This window comes from Engystomops pustulosus, chromosome 2 (genome assembly GCF_040894005.1).
Source record: "Engystomops pustulosus chromosome 2, aEngPut4.maternal, whole genome shotgun sequence".
Taxonomy (NCBI): domain Eukaryota; kingdom Metazoa; phylum Chordata; class Amphibia; order Anura; family Leptodactylidae; genus Engystomops; species Engystomops pustulosus.
The window spans coordinates 216,885,004-216,906,532 of record NC_092412.1 but is presented as its reverse complement, the minus strand read 5'-3'; the positions used below and the strand labels follow the sequence as shown (position 1 = coordinate 216,906,532).

The following is a 21,529-nucleotide window of genomic DNA, read 5'->3' as shown; positions in this document are numbered from 1 at the left end:
CCCCATGTACAGCCTTATGTGGGCCCCCCAGCAGCTCTGGACCCCGGCACTTACCCAGGTATGCCCAGTGCTAGCACTGGCCCTGCCCATTAGTCCCATTTCAGGGGAAGAACTTGGTGGAAAGGAAGTCAACTCTGCGTCCTCTGAGGCCAGTTGGCATAATGTGACAACTACCTCTGCTTGCTTTGCAGCTGCTGAAAGCAGAGAACTGAACTAGAGGTGTTACAGGGGAACCAAGAAAAATTAGTATGAATATTGTCAGTGATTGCTTTATAACAGAAATGAGAAGGGTCATAATGGGAGAAGGCTATAAGAAGAAGGGGCTGGTTAAGCCAAATGGAGGATTTTGAACAATAATGGGACATTACACTGTGGAGCCATATCAATGTGGGGCATTATACAATGAGGGGGCCATTATACAGAGTGGGGGCTGTTATTGGGTGTGTAGATACACTAGGAGTGGGATTTTACACCACTTTTTTTGGTTTTCACCCCGGTGGCTGCGTTCAAACGTTCCGTATCAAAACGCAATCCAGACGGAATGTGTGAACGCAGCCTCAAGGCAACCATGGAATAAATGTGTTGTCTTGTGATAATAGCATTACGCAATGGCCATTTCTTCAGTACAGCCTGACTGCATATGGTTATCTGTAGTCACGCAGAGCTCCTCGGGAGGGACACCTCAGCTGTGAGTCTCTCCGGGTGATGACGTCACCCAGGAAGCAGTCATGTGATCGTAGTGAGTGTAACATGTCGGCGCCCGGGAGGAGAGGTGCGGGGATTGTCTGGCCACTTCCATCTCCGCGTTACTTCCCGGTTCAGTACAGCGGATCCCCCCCGCGCCGGGGATGGTACAGGCGGGCGCTGCAGCTGGCGCTGTTTGTGCGCTGCTGGCTCCATGTTAGCGCCAGGTAGAGTGAGCACCGCGCTATGAGCTGACGTAGCCTACAGTTTCCACTCTCTGAGCTGCTTTGTGCAACGGATTAACTGCGGGGTCGGGACGGGTGCAAAAAGTGGAGGGCTGCAGTGTATTATTTAGTTACATTGTATAGTTCAGTAATGCATCACTTATAGTAACAGGTCGCTACGCGTGTATATGGGCCCACAAAAGAAATCTAAGGTTCTGCTTAACATTTTTTTTTTCTATCAGGTAATTTGCAATAGAAATAATCATCATGTGAACAAAGTGAGGTCATAAGGCGTCCTGATAAGGTTTATCCGACAGACAGTGTCTTATATTAATTTTTGCTACTAGAGAGGCACCAGGACTTATTTTTAGGGGATGTCTTATTTTCCATGAACAAGAATTCACAATTATTGTTGAAAAAAAAAAAAAAAAAAAACATTTATTAATATCCTGTAGTCCTACCATGACATACGTCAGTATATAATTCTGAATTTCATCAAGAAAGTCTTGTTACCCTCTGTCCGTGTATAACAATCTCCGGTACATTTTTAATCTTGGTATTTATTCTCAAAAAGCAAGATTTTGTAATTTTAGGATCATTATGTCAAAGAACTTCTTTATAACTCTCAAAACTGTAAATTTTATGCTAAATTTCAATTTGAATCATGGGCCCCAATCTCTTATGTTTAGCACTTTCCCTTAAAGGGCACCTACCACCACAAATCTACCTATAAAGGTAGATTGGGTGGTAGGTGGATCATTGGGACGTGAGGATAGCCCTTTTAAGGGCTAATCCTCACGTCCCTGCACTTTTTTGAGAACTTTAATTTGATATTTATTCAAATGTACTTATGTGGCTACCGGGGCGTGGAGTAGCCGCTTATGAGATTACACGAGGCGGCTACTCCACGCCCCGGTAGCCACTTTACTCCTCCTACTCACCCATCTTCGGCGCGCAGCTCCGCGTAGCTGCGCGCCCTCGTCCGGCGAGCCTGCCGTCTGCGCATGCGCAGAAGAGCAGGCCCGCGCCTGCGCGGTCACAACTCCGAAACAGGCGCGGGCCTGCTCTTCTGCGCATGCGCAGACGGCAGGCTTGCCGGACGAGGGCGCGCAGCTATGCGGAGCTGCGCGCCGAAGATGGGTGAGTAGGAGGAGTAAAGTGGCTACCGGGGCGTGGAGTAGCCGCCTCGTGTAATCTCATAAGCGGCTACTCCACGCCCCGGTAGCCACATAAGTACATTTGAATAAATATCAAATTAAAGTTCTCAAAAAAGTGCAGGGACGTGAGGATTAGCCCTTAAAAGGGCTATCCTCACGTCCCAATGATCCACCTACCACCCAATCTACCTTTATAGGTAGATTTGTGGTGGTAGGTTCCCTTTAATGACCGCTTCTTTATAATAATAATTCTTTATATAGCGCCTACAGATTACGCAGCGCTGCACAAAGAATGTCAAATTGGTCCCTGTCCCCTTGACAATCTAAACAACCTACCAGTATGGGTGATGCCACACATGGTGTTTCGAACCCGTTTTTGGTCCGTTTTTTAAGCAGTCCTATAAAAAACGCATCAGTTTTTTAAAAACCCATGCGTTTTTTACAGATTTTACCAATTATCTTGATTGAAAATGGTCAAAAACGGATGCCTTTTCAAAAAATGCATGCGTTTTTAAAAAACGGTTGCGTAGTTTAATGCATGCATTTTTTAACGGACTGCTTAAAAACGGATTCAAAACGCAATGTATGGCATTACCCCATGTTTTGCAGTGTAGGAGGACCCGGAGCTTTCTGGCGGATTCTGCCAGACCGACCTTATAAGACTTGTTCTGACCAGATAGCAACCGGATTTGTAACTACTTAACTCAGATAACCCCATAACACAGATCTGGCTAGTCCCAGGTCTACCATTTCATACATGTGCATGCATCACCATAACCACATGTAAGACTGACTGAGACATTCAACATCTGCATTCTGCTATCTCCAGACTGGATGGTACTGAATGTAGGGTGTTTGTTTTATTTATTAGATGGTCTATTACAGATGTTTATAAATATACTATACATCTTTGAAAATTTTAAAACCAAAATGACCACCCTTAATGTAGTGGGGCACCTGTGGGGGCATTTTTAAATTTCTTTGACATATATACTGACCCCCTTCTTGAAACCACCACCTCCTGTAGTAGACCATTTTTCACAGTAATTTTCAGAAGTTGTCGCCGTATATAAAATCTGCAAATCTCTATTCACTGACCATAAATCTATGTTGTGTGCGTTTTTTCTTTTTTTAGGACCTCCATGGTCGATGATCTGCTGTTGCCCTATGATGTGTCTTCCAAGCATGGCCCGAGCCGAACTCATCGGGAGACCAGAAGCTGTCTGCCTCTTGCCCATGGGAACACAACACATGAACTGTGGCCCAGTAATAATGACACCGCACACCCAGTGGCCACCACTAGAGCGTTTGTATCAATCCTTAACGATGGTCTGCAAAAAAAGACAGTTTATGGCCACTTCACTTTTATTAGTAACCCCCTCAGGACATTGTCTGTGCTAGAGCCCGGTCACCCGGGGGGCTGTGATAAAAACAATACAGCAACAGTAGAAGAAACTGTGAAGTATGGGAAATGCATAGTTGCCCAAAATGGAGGATTTTTTAATATAGACTCTAGACAATGTCTTGGAAATGTTGTGAGTAATGGCCGATTGGTGCAGAATTCTGGAGGGATCCAAAATGCACAGTTTGGCATCAGGGCAGATGGTACCTTGGTGTTTGGGTAAGTAGTCAACTTGCTTAAACCTATTAAACTATTAGTTAAGAAGGTTGGTGCAAATAATAAACTTTATATGGGCAAATACGAGTCCTTAATAGGGTCATCCATAATGTACTAACCCAGGTAAATTTTCTTATCTGTCAGTAGGAGCCGTAGGTCACATGACTTGCTGCCAGCAAGATTTGGGACTTTCAGGGGATCAGGGCCATTACTGTTTGTATACCCCTCCGTGAACATCACTACTGTGTTAGTGGTTGGGGTGTGCACACATGTAGCACATGGCTCTCTGAATCTTTGGAAGTCCGCAGAACAAGGGATATCACAGGTAGTCCTGAGTCCTGCTGTTAGCGGGTCCCATGTCCTACGTACAGACAAAACGGTTTACAAGGGTAAGTACAATATATGTAACCCTAAAAGGGTCTTATATTTCTCCTGGTTGTGTTTTTTACTAGTGGTCATCCCCTTTAAAATTAAAATCTGTTAAAAACAAAGAAGTGATAGTCACCTCGATGATCTCTTGCTGATCCTGGTTTGACCATCATCATGTCCTCATTGGTTTCTTGGTTCCATCCTGACTAGAGCTAAGTGGATCCAAACTTTAAGTTTGGGGTTTGGATGTGTTCCATGTTATACGGACATATTGCCAGATTGATGCGCCTAGCTACGAGCCATAGCTGTGATTGTACGTGGGGCATGCGGGATGCACCCAAACTTAAATTTCAGATCTGCTAATTTCTAGTACTGATTCACTAATCCAATCCCTAGCTGAGAAAGGTCACTTCTGCGGCCAGAGTTTAGACAATGTGTGGTTACCAGCGTGAATCTAATAAGCATGGTATTTGTGAGGTGGAGGATCTCTGAGGTTAGTTGTTGTGTTTTTTTTTTTTTTGTTTCGCTATGAGTTTTTTTTTTTTTTTCCTTAATCTTTTTTTCTTAAGCTCTCAATTTGGTGCTCCTTAAAAAAACCATGTGAGTTGTATGATGCTGAATAGTCTTTCTAATGTCATTGGAAAGTTTTGCATGCAGAATAAATTGCAAACATCTTATATGGCGATGTAACCCTATGATATGCAGGGAAATTGGAGCAGTTGAATGCCTCAACCTATTAGATGGTTGTTCCTTTAAACAGTTCTGTATTTCATAGGAAGGTGGATTTCTAGGTTTTTATTGTATCTGTCTTGTAGATATTTATCAGAGGAAGAGGTGCTGAGTACGGAGAACCCCTTTGTGCAGCTGGTGAGTGGTGTCGTGTGGCTGCTGCGCAATAATACAGTGTACATTGAACAGAGCAAGAGGGTAGAATGTGAAGAAACTCAGAAAACTGGTAAGTGGAAAGTTGTGCAACCTTGCCCTTTACTATTCACACTTTGTTCTCTCATTACAACTATTGACCTGAGAAGGTGTATCTAAGCCAGCGGTCACGCTAACATTTTCCCAGAAGGGTAATAATACTTCTCTCACCATTTTTGAGGAGTATTTTTAGGTTAGGAGGGGTATTAAAATTTCAGTAATACATATAAATAAATCCTAGGTATGTTAATAGATGGATACTTACGCAAGAAAATCATTACAGCCAGTGTTTTATGTTCTTAAATATCCATTTGAGACAGGTTTATAATAATCATGTTTTTTTTTTTTTAAAAAAAGGTACCATATATACTTGAGTATAAGCCGACCCAAGTAGAAGCCGAGGCCCCTAATTTTACCACAAAAACCTGGGAAAATCTATTGACTCGAGTATAAGCCGAGGGTGGGAAATGCATTGCTTACAGCCTCCCCAGTATATAGCCTGCTGGACCCTGCCCCATAGTGTATAGCCAGCACCTGCCCCCCAGTATATAGTCTGCCAGCCCATATCCCCCAGTATATAGCCTGCCCCAGTATATAGCCAGCAGTGGGGGAAGCCAGAAAGGTGAGTTTTGATATATTTTTTTTTTACTCTAGTATAAGCCAAGTTTGGGTTTTCAGCACATTTTTTGTGCTGAAAAACTGGGCTTATACTTGAGTATATTTGGCAAATGTTTTTTTTAAATAATTTACACCTACAGACTAGACTATGGCCAACGCTCCAGCCCTCCCCCTTCCTTCCTGTCCAGGTCATGGCTCCAGACACCCAGCCCCGCTTCCTGTCCAGGTCATGGCTGACGCCGCAAGGCACTATCCCTTCACCCCCTTTGCTGTCCAGACCATGTACATCCCCATTTGCGCTTTTCAAAAACGTATTTTCCACCAGGGCTGTGGCATTGGAGTTCTGGAATTGAGTTGTGAAAACTTCACTAAATGCCACCTCGGAGACCAAATATTGAATTCAGAGCAGACAATAATACAGGAGATCAAAACACCAGACAAAAATTCTCTTCTCCCTGTCCACACTGCAAATTCTTCTATGCTCTATGTGTCCCCTACTGATTGGAAATTCCAGCATCAGGACCCACAGCAGAAATGTGCCATGAGTAGAAAAGGACCCAGAAGCAGTACAGTATAGCTGACAAGTACTTGCCACTCCTGGAGTTTCTCTGCTCTGGGTCCTGACACCTGCACATACATCCAGCATCAGAAGCGATAAGAATTTCTCAGCTGTACACACTGCTACTGGGTCTTCTGCACCAATGAACGCTGCCATCAGTTATGGAAACGCTCATTGGGTTCTGACTGTCAGCATGTGCAGACTGCATGTGGCCTGTCAGCCGTGAGTTGTACACCCTTGTTCTAGGCTTTCAGTTGAGATGAATGTGGCTGCACTTTATGTACATGCTCAGTGTTAAACCTCCTTTGCTACAGATCAGAAAGATAGGGCATGTCCTGTCTTTCTATAGAATACGGCATTGGGCCCTATGTTACTCTATGGAGAGGGGCGGGGTGAACAGCGCTCATCCCCTGCTGATTTCCCCGGCGCTTATGTATGCCCGCTGTAGTACAGTACGGTGGGCATACATCATGTGAATATAGCCTAATATAGACCGCACGGTGTCGACCACAATGCCAGGGACAGGATTTCCTGCATATATGACACAAGGAGTCCCTGTTTCCTTGATGAACAGCAGCGAAATGAGAATATAAATACAGTTTTGGTGTCGCTGATTGAGGGAAAACACAGACTCATTGAATCGCATATTGCTATGATGCTTAGGTTCTGGCAGTGTCGTCTGTCCATGTAACTAGGACATGTCCTATCTTTCTCCCGGCTACAGAAAGGTACGGTGCTGCATGTGTATGGCGCTGTGCGCCCATTGCCGTCTATAGGGGACGAATAAACGCCATATATACGTCCCCCATAGAGCAGTGTCAATGTAGCTTAACACTTTTGTGTGAAACTGGCCCAGGGCAAGTCATCAGTTATATTTGCTAGTTAACTACTCATTTGTTAATTTTTTCTTAGGTACCTTTGACTATTTTGTGAATGTGAACTCCGCTAGAACGGCTATTGGTCATGATAAACATGGCCGAGTTATTCTTTTCCATGTAGATGGCCAGATGGCAGATAGAGGGTAAGTCATGATAACATATTATAATAATTCTTCCTTTTATGTCTTGTATGCTTTTCTGACTACAATTATTTTCATTAGATTGTTGCTTTTGTGGTGCTGGAAAAAAAAATCATATCCTTTAAAGACAGGATGTGCATGTGAATATAGCAAGGGCACCTCCTAGAGGTGTGATTAGTACAGTAATACTTTGCCTATGTACACGCTGGAATCCAGGCTTCTGGATTTGTCATTATATAACAAATCTAAATGACAACAGCAACTTTAATATATTATTATGATATTAATGGCAAGATTGAATCTAGTATTAGACACAAGTGTGATCTTGCTGTATGTAGTATAAGCGATACGCCACCTCTAGGTCATTATTTAGAAGTTCTTATACAGTTGGTTTACCTTTATATTTTATGTGTGTTCGATCTAGATTGCCTCATTAAATGTATTTATTTTGTATTGTTTTAGTATGAGTTTGTGGGAGGTGGCTGATTTTCTAAAGCAGCAAGGAGTTGTAAATGCCATAAACCTGGATGGTGGGGGATCTGCTACTCTGGTTGTTAATGGGACACTGGCCAACTATCCATCTGACCACTGGTGTGTATAAAGTGTATTCTGTATCGTCATTGTCTATATTCAGTCCATGCTTATAACCTCTCTCCTGCTGTACCTTGTACATTATCTACTTTATCTGCACTTACTAGGACTCTGTACTATATGACACATTACTGATCACAAACATGTCAAGTGCATTTGGGAAATTGAACCATGCACCTTCAGACCTCTTGCATACCAGCAAAAAAACAAAACATGTTTTATTGAATTGCTGCGGTTCACAACATTTTGTATGACTTGCACAAAATGAGATCTTTTCTTCTCAGTCGCTGCAGTCATGAAAAAACTTATTTTAGCTCCAGGGAGCAGGGTTGGACATTTTTTGCTCCAAGGGCCATAATGACACATTGCTCAACTTTAAGGGGCTGCACCAGTAACCAAAACTGAAGATGCACCAACAACCACCATACATCACAAAATGCCAACCCACAAATTCTAATCACTACTTCTAATACCAAATACAGGCGGTCCCCTACTTAAGGACACCCGACTTACAGACGACCCATAGTTACAGACGGACCCCTCTGCCCCCTGTGACCTCTGGTGAAGCTCTCTGGATGCTTTATTATAGTCCCAGTCTGCAATAATCAGCTGTAAGGTGTCTGTAATGAAGCCTTATTGATAATCCTTGGTCCAATTACAGCAATAAATTTTGAAACTCCAATTGTCACTGGGGCAAGAAAAAAAATTTGTCTGGAACTACAATTGTAAAATATACAGTTTCGACTTACATACAAATTCAACTTAAGAACAAACCTCCAGACCCTATCTTGTACGTAACCCGGGGACTGCCTGTACTACAATCTGAGCAGATAACAATAGTGGAGACCCCAGAGCAGACAGTGATCATAGAGATAGCTCAATGTAGACAATAATGCTGCTAGAGGTACCTCAGAACAGGCAACTAATACTAGAGACCCCCTAAGCAGACAACGAAAAAAATAAACTTACAAAGGCATTTTTTAAATCAGCATAGCGTAGGCTATTGGTACCTGTCATCAGCTAAAAATGACATTCCTGGGGGGCGTGGCTTAGCCGGAGATGTGAGAGGACGCACGCTGAGGAGCTCCCGCTAGGCATCCGCCAAATTATCCTGCAAAGCACCTGTCTGAGCGGTGTGTGCCCGCCAGGAAGAGTCGGAGTGCAAGGGGAAGCAGTGGAGAAGCAGAGATGGCCGGCGGTAGCAACAAAAAACGCTCCAAGGAAGGAGCGGAGGAAGCGGTGGAGGGCGCGCATCGTGCAGGCCGCGGTGGCGCCATTGACCCAGCAGATGTGGCGAGCCAGCTACAAAGATTTGCACATGGGCAGACTGGAGCTGGTGACTTAGCAGCAGCGATGGCCGCAGAAAATGGAGGTGAGACTACAAATAATGAATGGCCGTCACTGCCTCCCCCGGCAGTTAACATGGCGGCGGCTACTAGGTCCAAGGCCCCGGACACTCCTAGGCCTCCCAGAGGTGCACGTGTGGCGGGAGACTCAACTACAGTAAACCCAGCAGCCACAAATAAAGATGCAGAGCCCACACTACAAGAAGTGTTGACTGCAGTACATAGCTGCAATAATGCTATATCCTCTTACATTACTTGTGGGGGGCGTGAAGGAGGACCTGAATATTATCAGGCATGATGTGCAAAAAGTTTCAGAAAGAATGGGGGCTTTGGAAGGCAGAGTGGGGGAGATGGAAGACCAGCTACCTTCTGTCAGGCGTGATATATCACGCATGCAATCCACTCTGGCGGCTGTATTGGCGAAGCAGGATGATATGGAAAACCGGCTGAGGAGGAACAATGTGCGCCTTGTGGGAGTACCAGAAAGGGTGGAAGGCCGCAATCCTAGTGAATATTTTGAGCAGTGGCTGCTGTCTGTGTTTGGGCAAGATACCCTGTCGCCGCTATTCGCGGTGGAGAGAGCCCACCGGGTTCCATCAAGACCCTTGCCTCCAGGTAACCCACCTCGATCCATACTCATCCGCATCCTCCACTACAAAGACCGGGACATTATCCTGAGAAAAGCCAGAGATGAGGAGAATCTACAAATTAATGGTAGTCGCATATCCATTTTTCCTGATTTCTCTGCGGAGGTGCAGAAACGCAGAGCGACGTTCCAAGGAGTGAAGAGGCGACTGCGACAGTTGGAGTTGCAATACTCTATGTTTTACCCAGCTAAATTGCGAGTGATTGCTTTACAGAATACCCACTTCTTCAGTTCACCGGAAGAGGCTACTTCGTGGCTGGATGATCATGAGCAGGCACTACGGAGAAGAAGTCCAAGACGGGACTGATAGAGCTATATTAACTATGATAGGCTGCAACAGTTTATGCCCTGCGACGACTTCTGCGGGGGGGGACACCCTCAGAACAGGGTGCACATGCTAGTCAAGCTAGCCTGGCGGGGGGAGGATCCCCAGCAATGCTTCAGATAGGCGTGAGAACCACATGAGACCTGTCGGCTATTGTTACTACTTTTTCCCCAAGTTGTACCAACGGTACAGGGTTTTTTGTTTATGTTGTTTACAAAGGGAGGTTTTTGGGTTGTCCAGGTGTGCGCATAAGGTCCAACTGTACATGCATATAAATAATGTAACATACGAGTATGATGGCGGTTAAAGTTAAAATAATTGCCTGGAACATACGGGGGTTGGGAGACTCCGCTAAAAGGTATGCCGTGACCGTGGCATTAAAACAATATCAGCCAGCGGTGGTGTGTTTATCTGAGACACATTTTACTGATTCTACGGTAACTAGCTTTGGCCGTGGATGGGTGGGAGCGAATTATCACTCCACCTTTTCATCACACTCTAGAGGAGTGAGTATCTTAATACATAAATCAATCCCATTTCAGATGATAAAATGTACCATAGACCCGGAAGGGCGATATGTAGCTCTAAGATGCAAAATACATCACAAAGAGATTCTCCTTATTGCAATTTACATACCACCGCCGTTCTCGGCAGCTATTCTAAATAGGGCACTGGCGCTGGCAGCGGAGTCTCCTGAGCTTCCCACCTTATTAATTGGTGATTTCAACAATTATTTGAATCCTTACTATGACAAATACCATCGAGGTAGCATCTCTCAGAATAGCTCCGATACCACCCTAGCCAAAATTCTTAGGGAAGTGGGTATGACGGATATATGGAGGCACAAATTTCCCACAGTAAGGAAATATTCATGTTACTCCAGCTCCCACAACTCCCTATCACGAATTGACTTAGCAGTGGGGAATGATAGGATGGTAGCATTGACAGAAGATGCCGAGTATGCTCCAAGAAGTGTGTCTGACCACTCCCCCGTGTTGGTTACGCTTACATTAGCTGCAGACACAGGGGGGGGGCAGCACCTATGGAAGCTCAATCCTTTCTGGATACAGATCTTACATCCTACTGACAATCTACCCAGGGAAATTGAGGAATTTCTCGAACTTAACCAGGGAACTGTCTCTCGTTTAGTTTTATGGGATGCACTTAAGTCACACATCAGAGACTACTTTAACGGACGGATAATTGCACACAAAATTAAACAAAGGGAATATTTACGGGCTTTGCAGGAGAGAGCACAAGACACAGAGAAAGAGTACATTAGTAAAGGGTCGGAGGCAACTCAAAAGGATTGGCTGGAAGCACAGGACCTACTAACATCTCACATTAAAACAGTCGCAGATGCAAAAAAATTCTTTGTCCAGCAGAAATATTTTGAAGAGGGGGGAAAGTACGGGGAAACTATTGGCCTCAGTCATTAGGGCACAAAGGGACTCTTCCCACATTCAGGCATTAATAAATGCACAGGGAGAAGAGGTACATTCGGATAAGGAAATTCTTGAAACCCTTAGGTCCTTTTACAAGGATATCTATACCTCTAGAGTGGGAGATGATATCCAGGAAATAGGGACCTTCCTAGACAAGGTGACACTGCCGGTACTAACAGAAGAGCAGAAAGGGATCCTAGATGCCCCCCTAACATTGGAGGAGCTAGAGGAAGCTTTAAAGTCTTTCCCAAATGAGAAAGCACCTGGGGCGGATGGCCTACCTGGGGAAATAATTAAGACTTACGGATCCCTATTGTTGCCAGAGTTACTTGAAGTGGTTAAGGCAGCGGAGGAACTGGGCAAATTTCCAGATTCTATGAGTAATGCCATAATTGTAGTGTTGCCCAAACCAGATAAGGACCCGCTAATGCCAGAATCCTATAGACCAATATCCTTATTATGCTCAGATGTAAAGTTGATTGCCAAGGCACTAGCTAATAGACTAACGGGAGCTATACTAGACCTGGTCCATGAGGACCAAACGGGCTTTATGCCTGGGAAATCCACAGCCATCAATATCAGGAGGTTATTCCTCAATATTCAAATGCAGCAAGAAGGGGAGGGCTCCAGGGCTATTTTATCATTGGATGCAGCCAAGGCATTCGACAGCGTCGAATGGCCTTTCCTCTGGGCTGTCATGACTAAAATGGGATTTGGACCGCGGTATATCAAATGGGTGCAAATGCTGTATGGGGCTCCGAGAGCACAAATAAGGGCAAATGGTCTTCTATCCACCTCATTCTCACTCCACAGAGGCACAAGGCAGGGGTGCCCCCTATCCCCATTTCTCTTTGCTTTGGCCATAGAGCCATTAACGTGCATGATCCGAAACGCACCTGATATACAAGGCTTTAAATATGGGGAGGTAGAAGAAAGAATAGCCCTCTACGCAGACGACATGCTGCTTTTTGTGAGAGATGTAGCCAGGTCTCTGGGCCCCATAATGAACACACTATCAGATTTTGGTCGGGTTTCAGGGCTAACTATTAATTGGCACAAATCAGTACTGATGTCTCTGGATCCCCTGCAGGATGATATAGACCTGCAGCAGGTGCAGTTAGTCACTAAGTTTAAGTATCTTGGGATATGGGTCTCATCCAGGGTACAAGAATATACTAAACTCAACATAGAACCATTGCTGGAAAGATCGACAGCCAAAGTCGATGCTTGGTGTAAACTTCCCCTATCGGTCATTGGGAGAACTAATCTATGTAAGATGGTACTCATGCCCCAATTCTTATATATGCTTCATAATTCACCTGTCTGGATACCGGTGTATGTATTCACTAGAATGCAGAGATTGTTCAGATCTTTAATATGGCGGAAAAAATCTGCAAGGATAAGGCTGGAGACCCTGCAAAGGGCTAAAGATCAGGGGGGGTTGGCGGTCCCCAACCCCTGGCTCTATTATCTGGCGGCTCAACTCCAGCACCTCAAGGTTGGGGGCAACACAGTGGTAAGGGAATCTCTGAGAAACTACTACAACACTTGGGAGGGGGGAGACCCCCACTATACATTCTTGAGCTGGGAGCACAGGGGAGGCCTCCGGACCAAATTCCCACAATGGCTCTAATAAGCAAAATATGGCAGCAGGTGAGGATAGTCCTCAAAATAGAGGGTTACACTTCTCTTACCCCTCTTTGGCGCAATCCGAATTTGCGGGAGGTAATGTAACTAGAGGGCTTCCAGAGATGGGAGAGTAAAGGTGTTCAGGCCTTGTCGCAGCTATTTGAAGGAGGGGTACTTAAAACTTTTGAGCAACTCCGTGAAGAGTTCGAACTAACACATGATCTCTTCTATCAGTATCTACAGCTCAGGCACGCCCTAGAGGCACAAACCAGAGGAACAGAGATACGCTTTACCACACATGAGATTATTAAAGACTTAAGTACGACGGATGGCACTAAGGGTTACATCTCTAGGACATACAACACACTATTGGGGGAATACCAAAAACAACAACCTTTCAGCATCCGCGAGAAGTGGGAAGACGATATAGGCCCAATCGAAGATGAAACGTGGTTAGGTATAATGGAGAGGGTTCCTCAGTTGGCTCTCTGTGAAGCCCATAGGTTGTCACAAATATTCCTATTACATAGGGTATATCGAACCCCACAATGGATGCTCAAAGTTGGTCTTCGAGGAAATGACAATTGCCCTAGATGTGGAAGGGAGGGATCACACCTAATGCACATGATGTGGGAATGCCAGAAGCTAGGGCAATTCTGGAAAGACGTGCTAAACCTTATCTCCCGAGTATTTAGAATAGATCTACCAGCCACACCAATTGTTTGCCTATTAGGAAACGTAGAGGAAGATAACGCTACAGAGGGCACTATATTAGGAGTAAGTAGAATGCTTTACCAAGCCAGAAAATTGATAGCTATGTATTAGTTACGCCCTGATGCTCCAGACATTGAGATGTATATAAAAAAAATGAACAATATAATTAGGTTGGAAAAAGGTGTTTATTGCAAGAGAAAAGCACTAACAAAATTTGAATATGTATGGGGTCCCTGGATAGACACTCCTGGTCTACCAACAACACATTTACAACGTAATCCGTTGACTGCCTTCCTTTGAAACTCTGTGGCTAATGTAAAACTAATGTATACTGTCTATAGAATCCTGTATATGCTGTACCTTTCTGGAAAAATAATGGTGCAGGTTATCGTACTATATGCAAATGCCTGGACGGGTGGGGATAGGGTGGGTTTTATGTCTTTATGCGGGAGGGGGAGGGGGGAAGGTGGGAAATGTTTGTTTGCTGATGTTAAAAAATTGAAAAAAAAAAATTCAATAAAAAGCTTTGATTTTTAAAAAAAAAAAAAAATGACATTCCTGGTGACAGGTTCACTTTAATATCTTACTAGCAATCATGTAAAGCTGCTAAGATAGGGTTCAGACAGTGGTACACTATTTCCTAGCTAGCAGATAATTCTGCTGTATTTAATTTAACATGCAGGTTAAATAGTGAACTCTACAGCCATTTAACTGAGCTGGGAGAGTTCAACATTTTCTGTCATACCACACTTGGGTGCCAAAGCCTGATTCTCCTTGTACTTATTACCATTAGCTGGGCAAGTAATTTTTTTTTTTAATCAGATAAGTTTTAATGTGATTTTTTTTTTTCGTTTTAACAAAGCAAAATAGGCTAAACCTGTCTGACTTGGTCATTCAGAGCAGGCTAGAACCAAATAATATTGCAAGATGTTGTACACTGCTTTGCCTGCAGCAGAGACCCAGAGTAATTCGGGGGACAAACTGTAATATACGGCATCCCGATTCTGCATCCCCTCTACAGCTTTTACATCTCCTCCAGCAGTGAACCTCTAGCAACGGGCAAAAAAGCAGTAACATGTCCCGTATATTTCACAGCAATGAAACAAACCCCTCACCGCAAGGACTACATTAAACACCGCCAACCACCCAAAGGATGGGACCTGATCACTAAATTGATCTGTTGTAATTTATCTGCAGCTTATTTGATCCAATGTGGCGCTGCCCACGGAGCATTTCTACGGTTGTGTGCGTCCACGAACCCTTATGTGATCCCCCAGACTGCGGCAGCCATGGACAATGTGTAGCAGGCGAGTGTCATTGTACAGGATACTGGACTGGAAGTTCATGTGATCTACTAAGCTGTGGACCATCAAACTGTAGTTCTCACGGGACCTGCACCCCAAGTATGTATCTTTTAATATATATAAATGGTGGTTTTAATATAGGAGTTTTGTGTTTTTAATGGCTTTTTGTACTTTTGATCCACAGGTGGATGTGTTTGTAGCTCTGGCTGGATGGACCACAACTGCAGTAGTGGTAAACTTTACTTTAATGTACCGGAAAATGACACTTTTTATATATAAATAGTAGCGCTATATTAATCCATGGAGGCTAAAACAAGAAATCTGGGGGAAAAGCAACCCACATATGGTAGATCTGCATCATTATACAATGCTGCAGGGGTTTGCAAGTTTACAATAAAATCTGTCATTTCATCTTCAGCCAGCAGTCACAGAAAATATGTTTTCAGATGGTCTTAAGCACTGAGATACCGTTCACCTATCCATCGTGGCTGCTTCCTGACCATTTCCCCTGTAACTGAATAATCACCGGGGGTTGAGAACCGCTGCTTTAGATGGTGTTGGGTTTTGTTAGCTTATATAATATGTATGGCCAAATTAAGTGGAAGAAATCCTTGCCGAATTGGTAGGAAAATTTTCATGCTAACCTTGCCAATAACCTTAAAGGGGACCTGTCAGTATGTTTGGGACCCCTAAACTGCCTTCAGAAACTTGGGTTTGGGGTATCGGCGCCTGAAGTAGGAAAGGTCCTAGGTTCGGTGAGAACATGTCTCTCCACTACCTGGGTTCCTGCACCAATAACTGCTCCCATCCTGGATTTCTTATGCTACCACATCCTGGCAGGAGGGTGCGGGTCACAATTCAAGGCACTGCATGCCACATGTCTTGCCCCACAGCCTTATACAGAGAGAGACGTTTCATAATGAATGGTTATAATGGTTGTAATGCAAAAGCATTCTTTATTCTGAATTCACAAAATATCCAGAACAAAGGTGTGTAGGTGTGTGTAGGTGTGTGTAGGTGTGTGTAGGTGTGTGTAGGTGTGTGTAGGTGTGTGTAGGTGTGTGTAGGTGTGTGTAGGTGTGTGTAGGTGTAGGGGTGTGTGTGTGTGTGTGTGTGTGTGTGTGTAGGTGTAGGTGTGTGTGTAGGTGTAGGTGTGTGTGTGTGTGTGTAGGTGTAGGTGTGTGTGTGTGTGTGTGTAGGTGTGTGTGTAGGTGTGTGTGTAGGTGTGTGTGTGTGTGTAGGTGTGTGTGTGTGTGTGTGTGTGTAGGTGTGTGTGTGTCAGTCCGTCAGATGGTGACAGACCATCATATGTTCTAGTCCCCATAGAACATAGTGTTGTATAGACACTGTATGATGTGTAAAAACCTGTAATGTAAATTTAAAAATTTCTCATAGCCCAATGTGCAGCTGTTTTTGAAAGAATAAAACCGGATCTTTTTCCTCATCTTGTATGGTCCCTTTAAGCATTGTTTACATAAAACATATACAGAAAGCTTTGTTGAATACCATGAATACATTTAGTTTTAGAAGTATTTTCTTTTTCCTTTCCAGCTTGTAACCATGGATACTATGGAGATGGATGTACCAGTGTATGTCATTGTCAGAACAATGGGACATGTGACCATATTAATGGGACTTGTGAATGCCCAGCAGGATTCACAGGATTGTACTGTGAAGAAGGTAATTCTTTATGTTCTGTCACGATGTGTCTAAACGTGAAATAAATAACGTGAGCAATAGAGATGAGCAAAAAAGAGGGTGTTTTTATAGAGGAAAATGAGGATGCTGGTATATATCTAGGTTGGCATATATCTAGGTTGCTGGTTGCTTTTTAAAAATGATGTTTACATTTATGGTAAAGTACCGTATATACTCGTGTAAAAACCGTCTACTAATATGATGCCCTGCAGCCAGCCCCGTCCCCCTCCTTGCCCTCTGGCCGCCGGCATACACAATGACGTCATCAGCGGCGACACTGCCGCATCATAGTGTGCGCCCGTGAGCAGAGCGCATGGACGTGTCTCTGCCCGGTTTGTTACACATTAAGAGCTGGAAGAAGAGGAGCCACGCGGGGAGCATTGGGCAGCGCCAGAAGGTGGGTTTTTTTTTTTTTTTTTTTAAACCCTCGTGTATAAGCACTTGTGTATAAGCTGCTTATACACAAGTATATATGGTAGATGTACAATTTTGGGCTACGTGCCCGTGCCCCATGCACGGATGCAAACAGAGGCCATGTTTGGCATCACTGGTGAGCCCCACACACACGACTATGATGATAATGGACAATGTAGTCCGGGCTGTCGACTCATGCGCGTGCCATGGAATGCCTAGGGATGTGGGCTAGTAGTAATAAATCATATGACATAGTCCCCATTAAATTGCTGTGTGTATTCTCATTTATAGAAAACACTATTTTTATTTATTCCAGCGTGCCCCTTTGGCTATTATGGTTTAGGATGCCAGAAGCTTTGTCATTGTGATAAACAGTGTTACTGCCATCCATCAACCGGAAACTGCAACTACACCATTGAGCCCAGGACACACAAGCTTTTAGAAAAAGGTTTGGTTATTATGATCATCCTTATGAAGGTTATAGTTATATTTGTATTAATATTTTAGGTTACATAGATTATATCTCTGAGCATCTTGAGAAATGTAAAATTCTGCTGGTGTTAGGTTCATTTTATTTATTCACAATTCCGTTTTTGCGTTTCAGTCGGCTCCTGCATGGAATCTCTGTTACACTCTTCCTGGTGGCAAGCTGTGCCCTCTGATGCCAAAGTAACTTATCTTGCAGAGTAAGAATTTTTTTCATTCGTTAATTTATTACTGTATGCTATGTAAAATTAGAGACTATACAACCCTGATACCGATCAGTCAATATTATCATTTTTGATTTTTGATCTTCAAAAGGATAATTACAAATAGAATTTTACTTATTTACATACTAATAGAATTTAATGATGAGAATTTAATCTCCCCAAGCAGTAGCGTTTAAGCAGAGAACAAATCCTGAGTTCTCGCTACTATCTTATGTCTCCATTACTTCGAATACCTGCTGACAGGTTCCATTGAATTAACATCTGTTTTTTTTCTTATGGAGAATCATGATTATTGTTTCCATTATTCTGTAGCTTTCATTTATAAGCGGAACTATGTACTATATATATAATGGCTTTTTATATAATCTAATTACTAAACTGTACGTATGGAAAGATTGTCTTTCACAGCACAGAACTTTACAATGTTTAATATTGTATACAGCCACAGAATGTTTGTATGGCAAAGATATATCTATATTGAAACTGGGCATAAATTAGGTCTGTTATGTGTATTGGGGAGTCTAATTCCCCCTTAAAGTGGTTGGACCAACTATTGAAGTTATCCACTGTATAGGGACCCCCAGAAATCCAGAGAATAGGGGGCCCTGCTCTCCCTAATTCCTGAAGAGCGGAAGTTCGAGCATACATCCTGTTGTTCCATTCAGTAGTATGGGAGCATTATGAAAAGTTTATTCCAACTTTTGTTATTTTCTTTCTTTTGGAAACACTGCCACACCTTTCTATGGATTGTATGTGTACTAAAGTGGGACAGCCCATCCCCCTTTAACCAATCCCTTATAATAATATGATTTGTGCACCCATGTATTTAACAATCTTATAACCCTATGCTTATGTTTTGCAGGCGTGCATGGGCAGGATTAAGCTTTACTCTTTTGGTGCTACTGGTGATAAGTATTGTCTTCAATGTCAGACAGATCTGGTCAAGGAGAGAAAACCGTAATGACTGGACATATTCCTACCAACAACTTAGAGAAGTGAATGGAAACGTGGATGTCCCAGATATGTATGAGACCTGTGACTTGTATCCCCCAGACATTGATGTGGATGATTCACAGAATGAAATGGAGAGTTGAAGCTTGTAGGAAATTCTGCTGGGTTCAGTCGGCTCAACCAATGCATGCTGTTTGCTGCAGCAATCTAGTGCCTTGTACACACCTAAGAGTTTGGGTGTAAGACTTGAAGAAAATGAATATGTACATCAGCAGTACATTCATTGCAATGTATTATATTTCTAAAAACGTGTTCTTGAAGTCCCTAAAGATGTGCAATATTCACAATGCCTTATTTTATTAGATGAGCTGGTCTACAACACTGGGTTCAATATTTTTTAACAGTATTCTTTATGTATTTAAAATTGCCAATTTTTTTATGGGAAAGGTACAAATACATGATGACTTCTAGCATGTAACTTGCAGTTTGTTTCCGGATCTTCCAGGTACATTCTTTTGAAACAGACTTGTGATATTTGATATTTGTGATAAATGACTTCTGCTGAAACTGCAAAGTTATGTAAAATTTATCATATGAGAAACATTTGCTAGATACATTTTCCAAAAGTGTGAGCCTCTGATGTAGATAAAATTCCAGTCCACCTAAGCACAAAATTACAGGAGCAGCTAATATGTACCATGAGTTCTATGGATAAATGGAAAAGGGTTTGCATACTATTACGGTACACTGTTATTGATTGATTGTTGCTGATCTAATATTGATGATGTATCCTGAGGATAGGCCATCAATAAAGGGTAACAGATCTCTTCTGTAAGATTTTATGATTTTGTGTAAGCTGTCAATTCAATCTTCCCTAACGCAGGCTCAAATTGGGGGGGAAAAAACCTCCCATAGCTGTTTTAACTCCTTATATGCTGTCAACCATCACCGGTAAAAAGGATGCAAGCAGTCCCTCCTTTCCCACAAAACACAAGTCGAATTGACAGCATCATTACAGCTGGGTGCTGCTGTTGTACTTCTTTGGCTACCTGTCCACAAACCTGTGCTTTTCATGGCCTGCAAACAATGGGCCCATGATGTCCATTAACACGATGATGACAATACCAACTGCAAACTGAACTGCAAACACAGGCAGGAATAGGACCTTCTCTATAATTTGTGGTCCATAGTCCACAGTAGTCCTTCATGTGTGCATGAGCCCATAGAAATGGGGATGTATGGTGAAATACACATCCAAAAAAAAGTCTGTGTGTATGTAGCCCTGGAGAGAGGAAATGTACTCCATCATTCCCTTAACTAGTTCAGAGTGGAAATGGGTTTCTGTGACAACTGTAGACCTAACATTTTTCCGTAGGTGTGCATCCTAAAGTACAGCCAGAACCTTATAGGTTTAGTGTTGGCAAACTGTGGCACTCAGAGTCCGTTCTGTGGGCACACAGACCTTCTCCCCAGCACAGAGTTGCTCAGATAGTACTCATATTCAGCATTAACCTGGGCTGCCTGGGGCTGTAGGGGAAGTGAGATTGGAGCTCTTGCACTGGACCCCATGCTTCCTCCTGTACAGGGGGCCCTGGAGTGAAGTCACAATTAAAATCCAAGTGTCCCCCTCCTTCTTTTATCAGTATTGGGTGGATGTTGATAGTAAAAGCTGTGGCAGAGCAGCGAGCAAAAACTTACTGGTTAAATTTCTGTGTTGGCACTTTGCAATAAATAAGTGGGTTTTTGGTTGCATTTTGGGCACTCAGTCAGTAATCTGGTCGGTAATCTGGATTACCCCACAAAAAATATAAAAGGCACAGAAACCCATTTATTTTCCTTTATTATTGTCTATAGATGTGTAGAGAAAAATAACATTTTCAGAGAGAGGTTGTTAATATTAATCTTTATTAGATACATTCCGTAACACTTCACAAATCAAGGGATCAGTGCTAATTCAGTCACATGACCTTACCATAATGCCATGAAATTGTATTTTATTATATCGTTTTATAATTCTGTGTTTTTTTTTTTTGTTTTGTTTTTTAAACCCTTCCATGTTCACAAAATATTTGCCGGGTACAATATTGTTTAAATCTTCTGTGTGTTTTTCCCAATGGAATCTATTGTCATAGATTTATAATTGCTACTGGTACTACTTTTCTTTTCCTTGCGTTTTTAAGTTATGACCCCAACATTAGGGGTAGGCAACCATCAGCATGCTGACGATTGTGACACTCATATGTGGGAAATTTATCAGTGCTCCTACCCTCATATTCTGGCGTAGGATATCCTGCCCCGGCTCACAATAAATCCCCCCCTACGTCTTCATATTTGGCTGTCGGTCTCCAGCTGTCAAGGCATGCTGGGTATTTTTACCTTGCCAACAAGTATATCTGTGTGTAGTAATAGACAAAATGTTGCTTTTCCCCATTATTTTGTGACCAGCACTAGTGTAGCTGATCTTTATTTTGGTAATCCTACTCTCCATTCTTTGTACAGGGTACTAGCACAACAATTGAAGTATTTTAGTCTCATCTGCTTATACTTTAAAAAAAAAAACCAAAAACTCCAGTGAAAATCGTCCTGCC

The 21,529-nt window shown here is 43.0% G+C and overlaps 1 protein-coding gene across 2 annotated transcripts; it reads left to right on the top strand.

Annotated features, from left to right (window-relative positions):
- Positions 1-652: 652 nt before the first annotated feature.
- On the top strand, positions 653-21,225 carry NAGPA (N-acetylglucosamine-1-phosphodiester alpha-N-acetylglucosaminidase). Of its 2 annotated transcripts, none has more exons than XM_072138159.1 (11): positions 653-739; positions 3,201-3,686; positions 4,868-5,007; positions 7,063-7,171; positions 7,631-7,759; positions 15,062-15,267; positions 15,353-15,400; positions 16,720-16,848; positions 17,597-17,728; positions 17,885-17,966; positions 18,853-21,225. In XM_072138159.1, the coding sequence occupies exons 2-11, from the start codon at positions 3,208-3,210 to the stop codon at positions 19,082-19,084; spliced, it is 1,686 nt and encodes a 561-aa protein (XP_071994260.1). In that variant the 5' UTR covers positions 653-739; positions 3,201-3,207; the 3' UTR covers positions 19,085-21,225. The 2 variants fall into 2 exon arrangements, with proteins under 2 accessions (XP_071994260.1, XP_071994259.1); XM_072138158.1 differs by having other exon boundaries at positions 695-911.
- Positions 21,226-21,529: the final 304 nt, after the last annotated feature.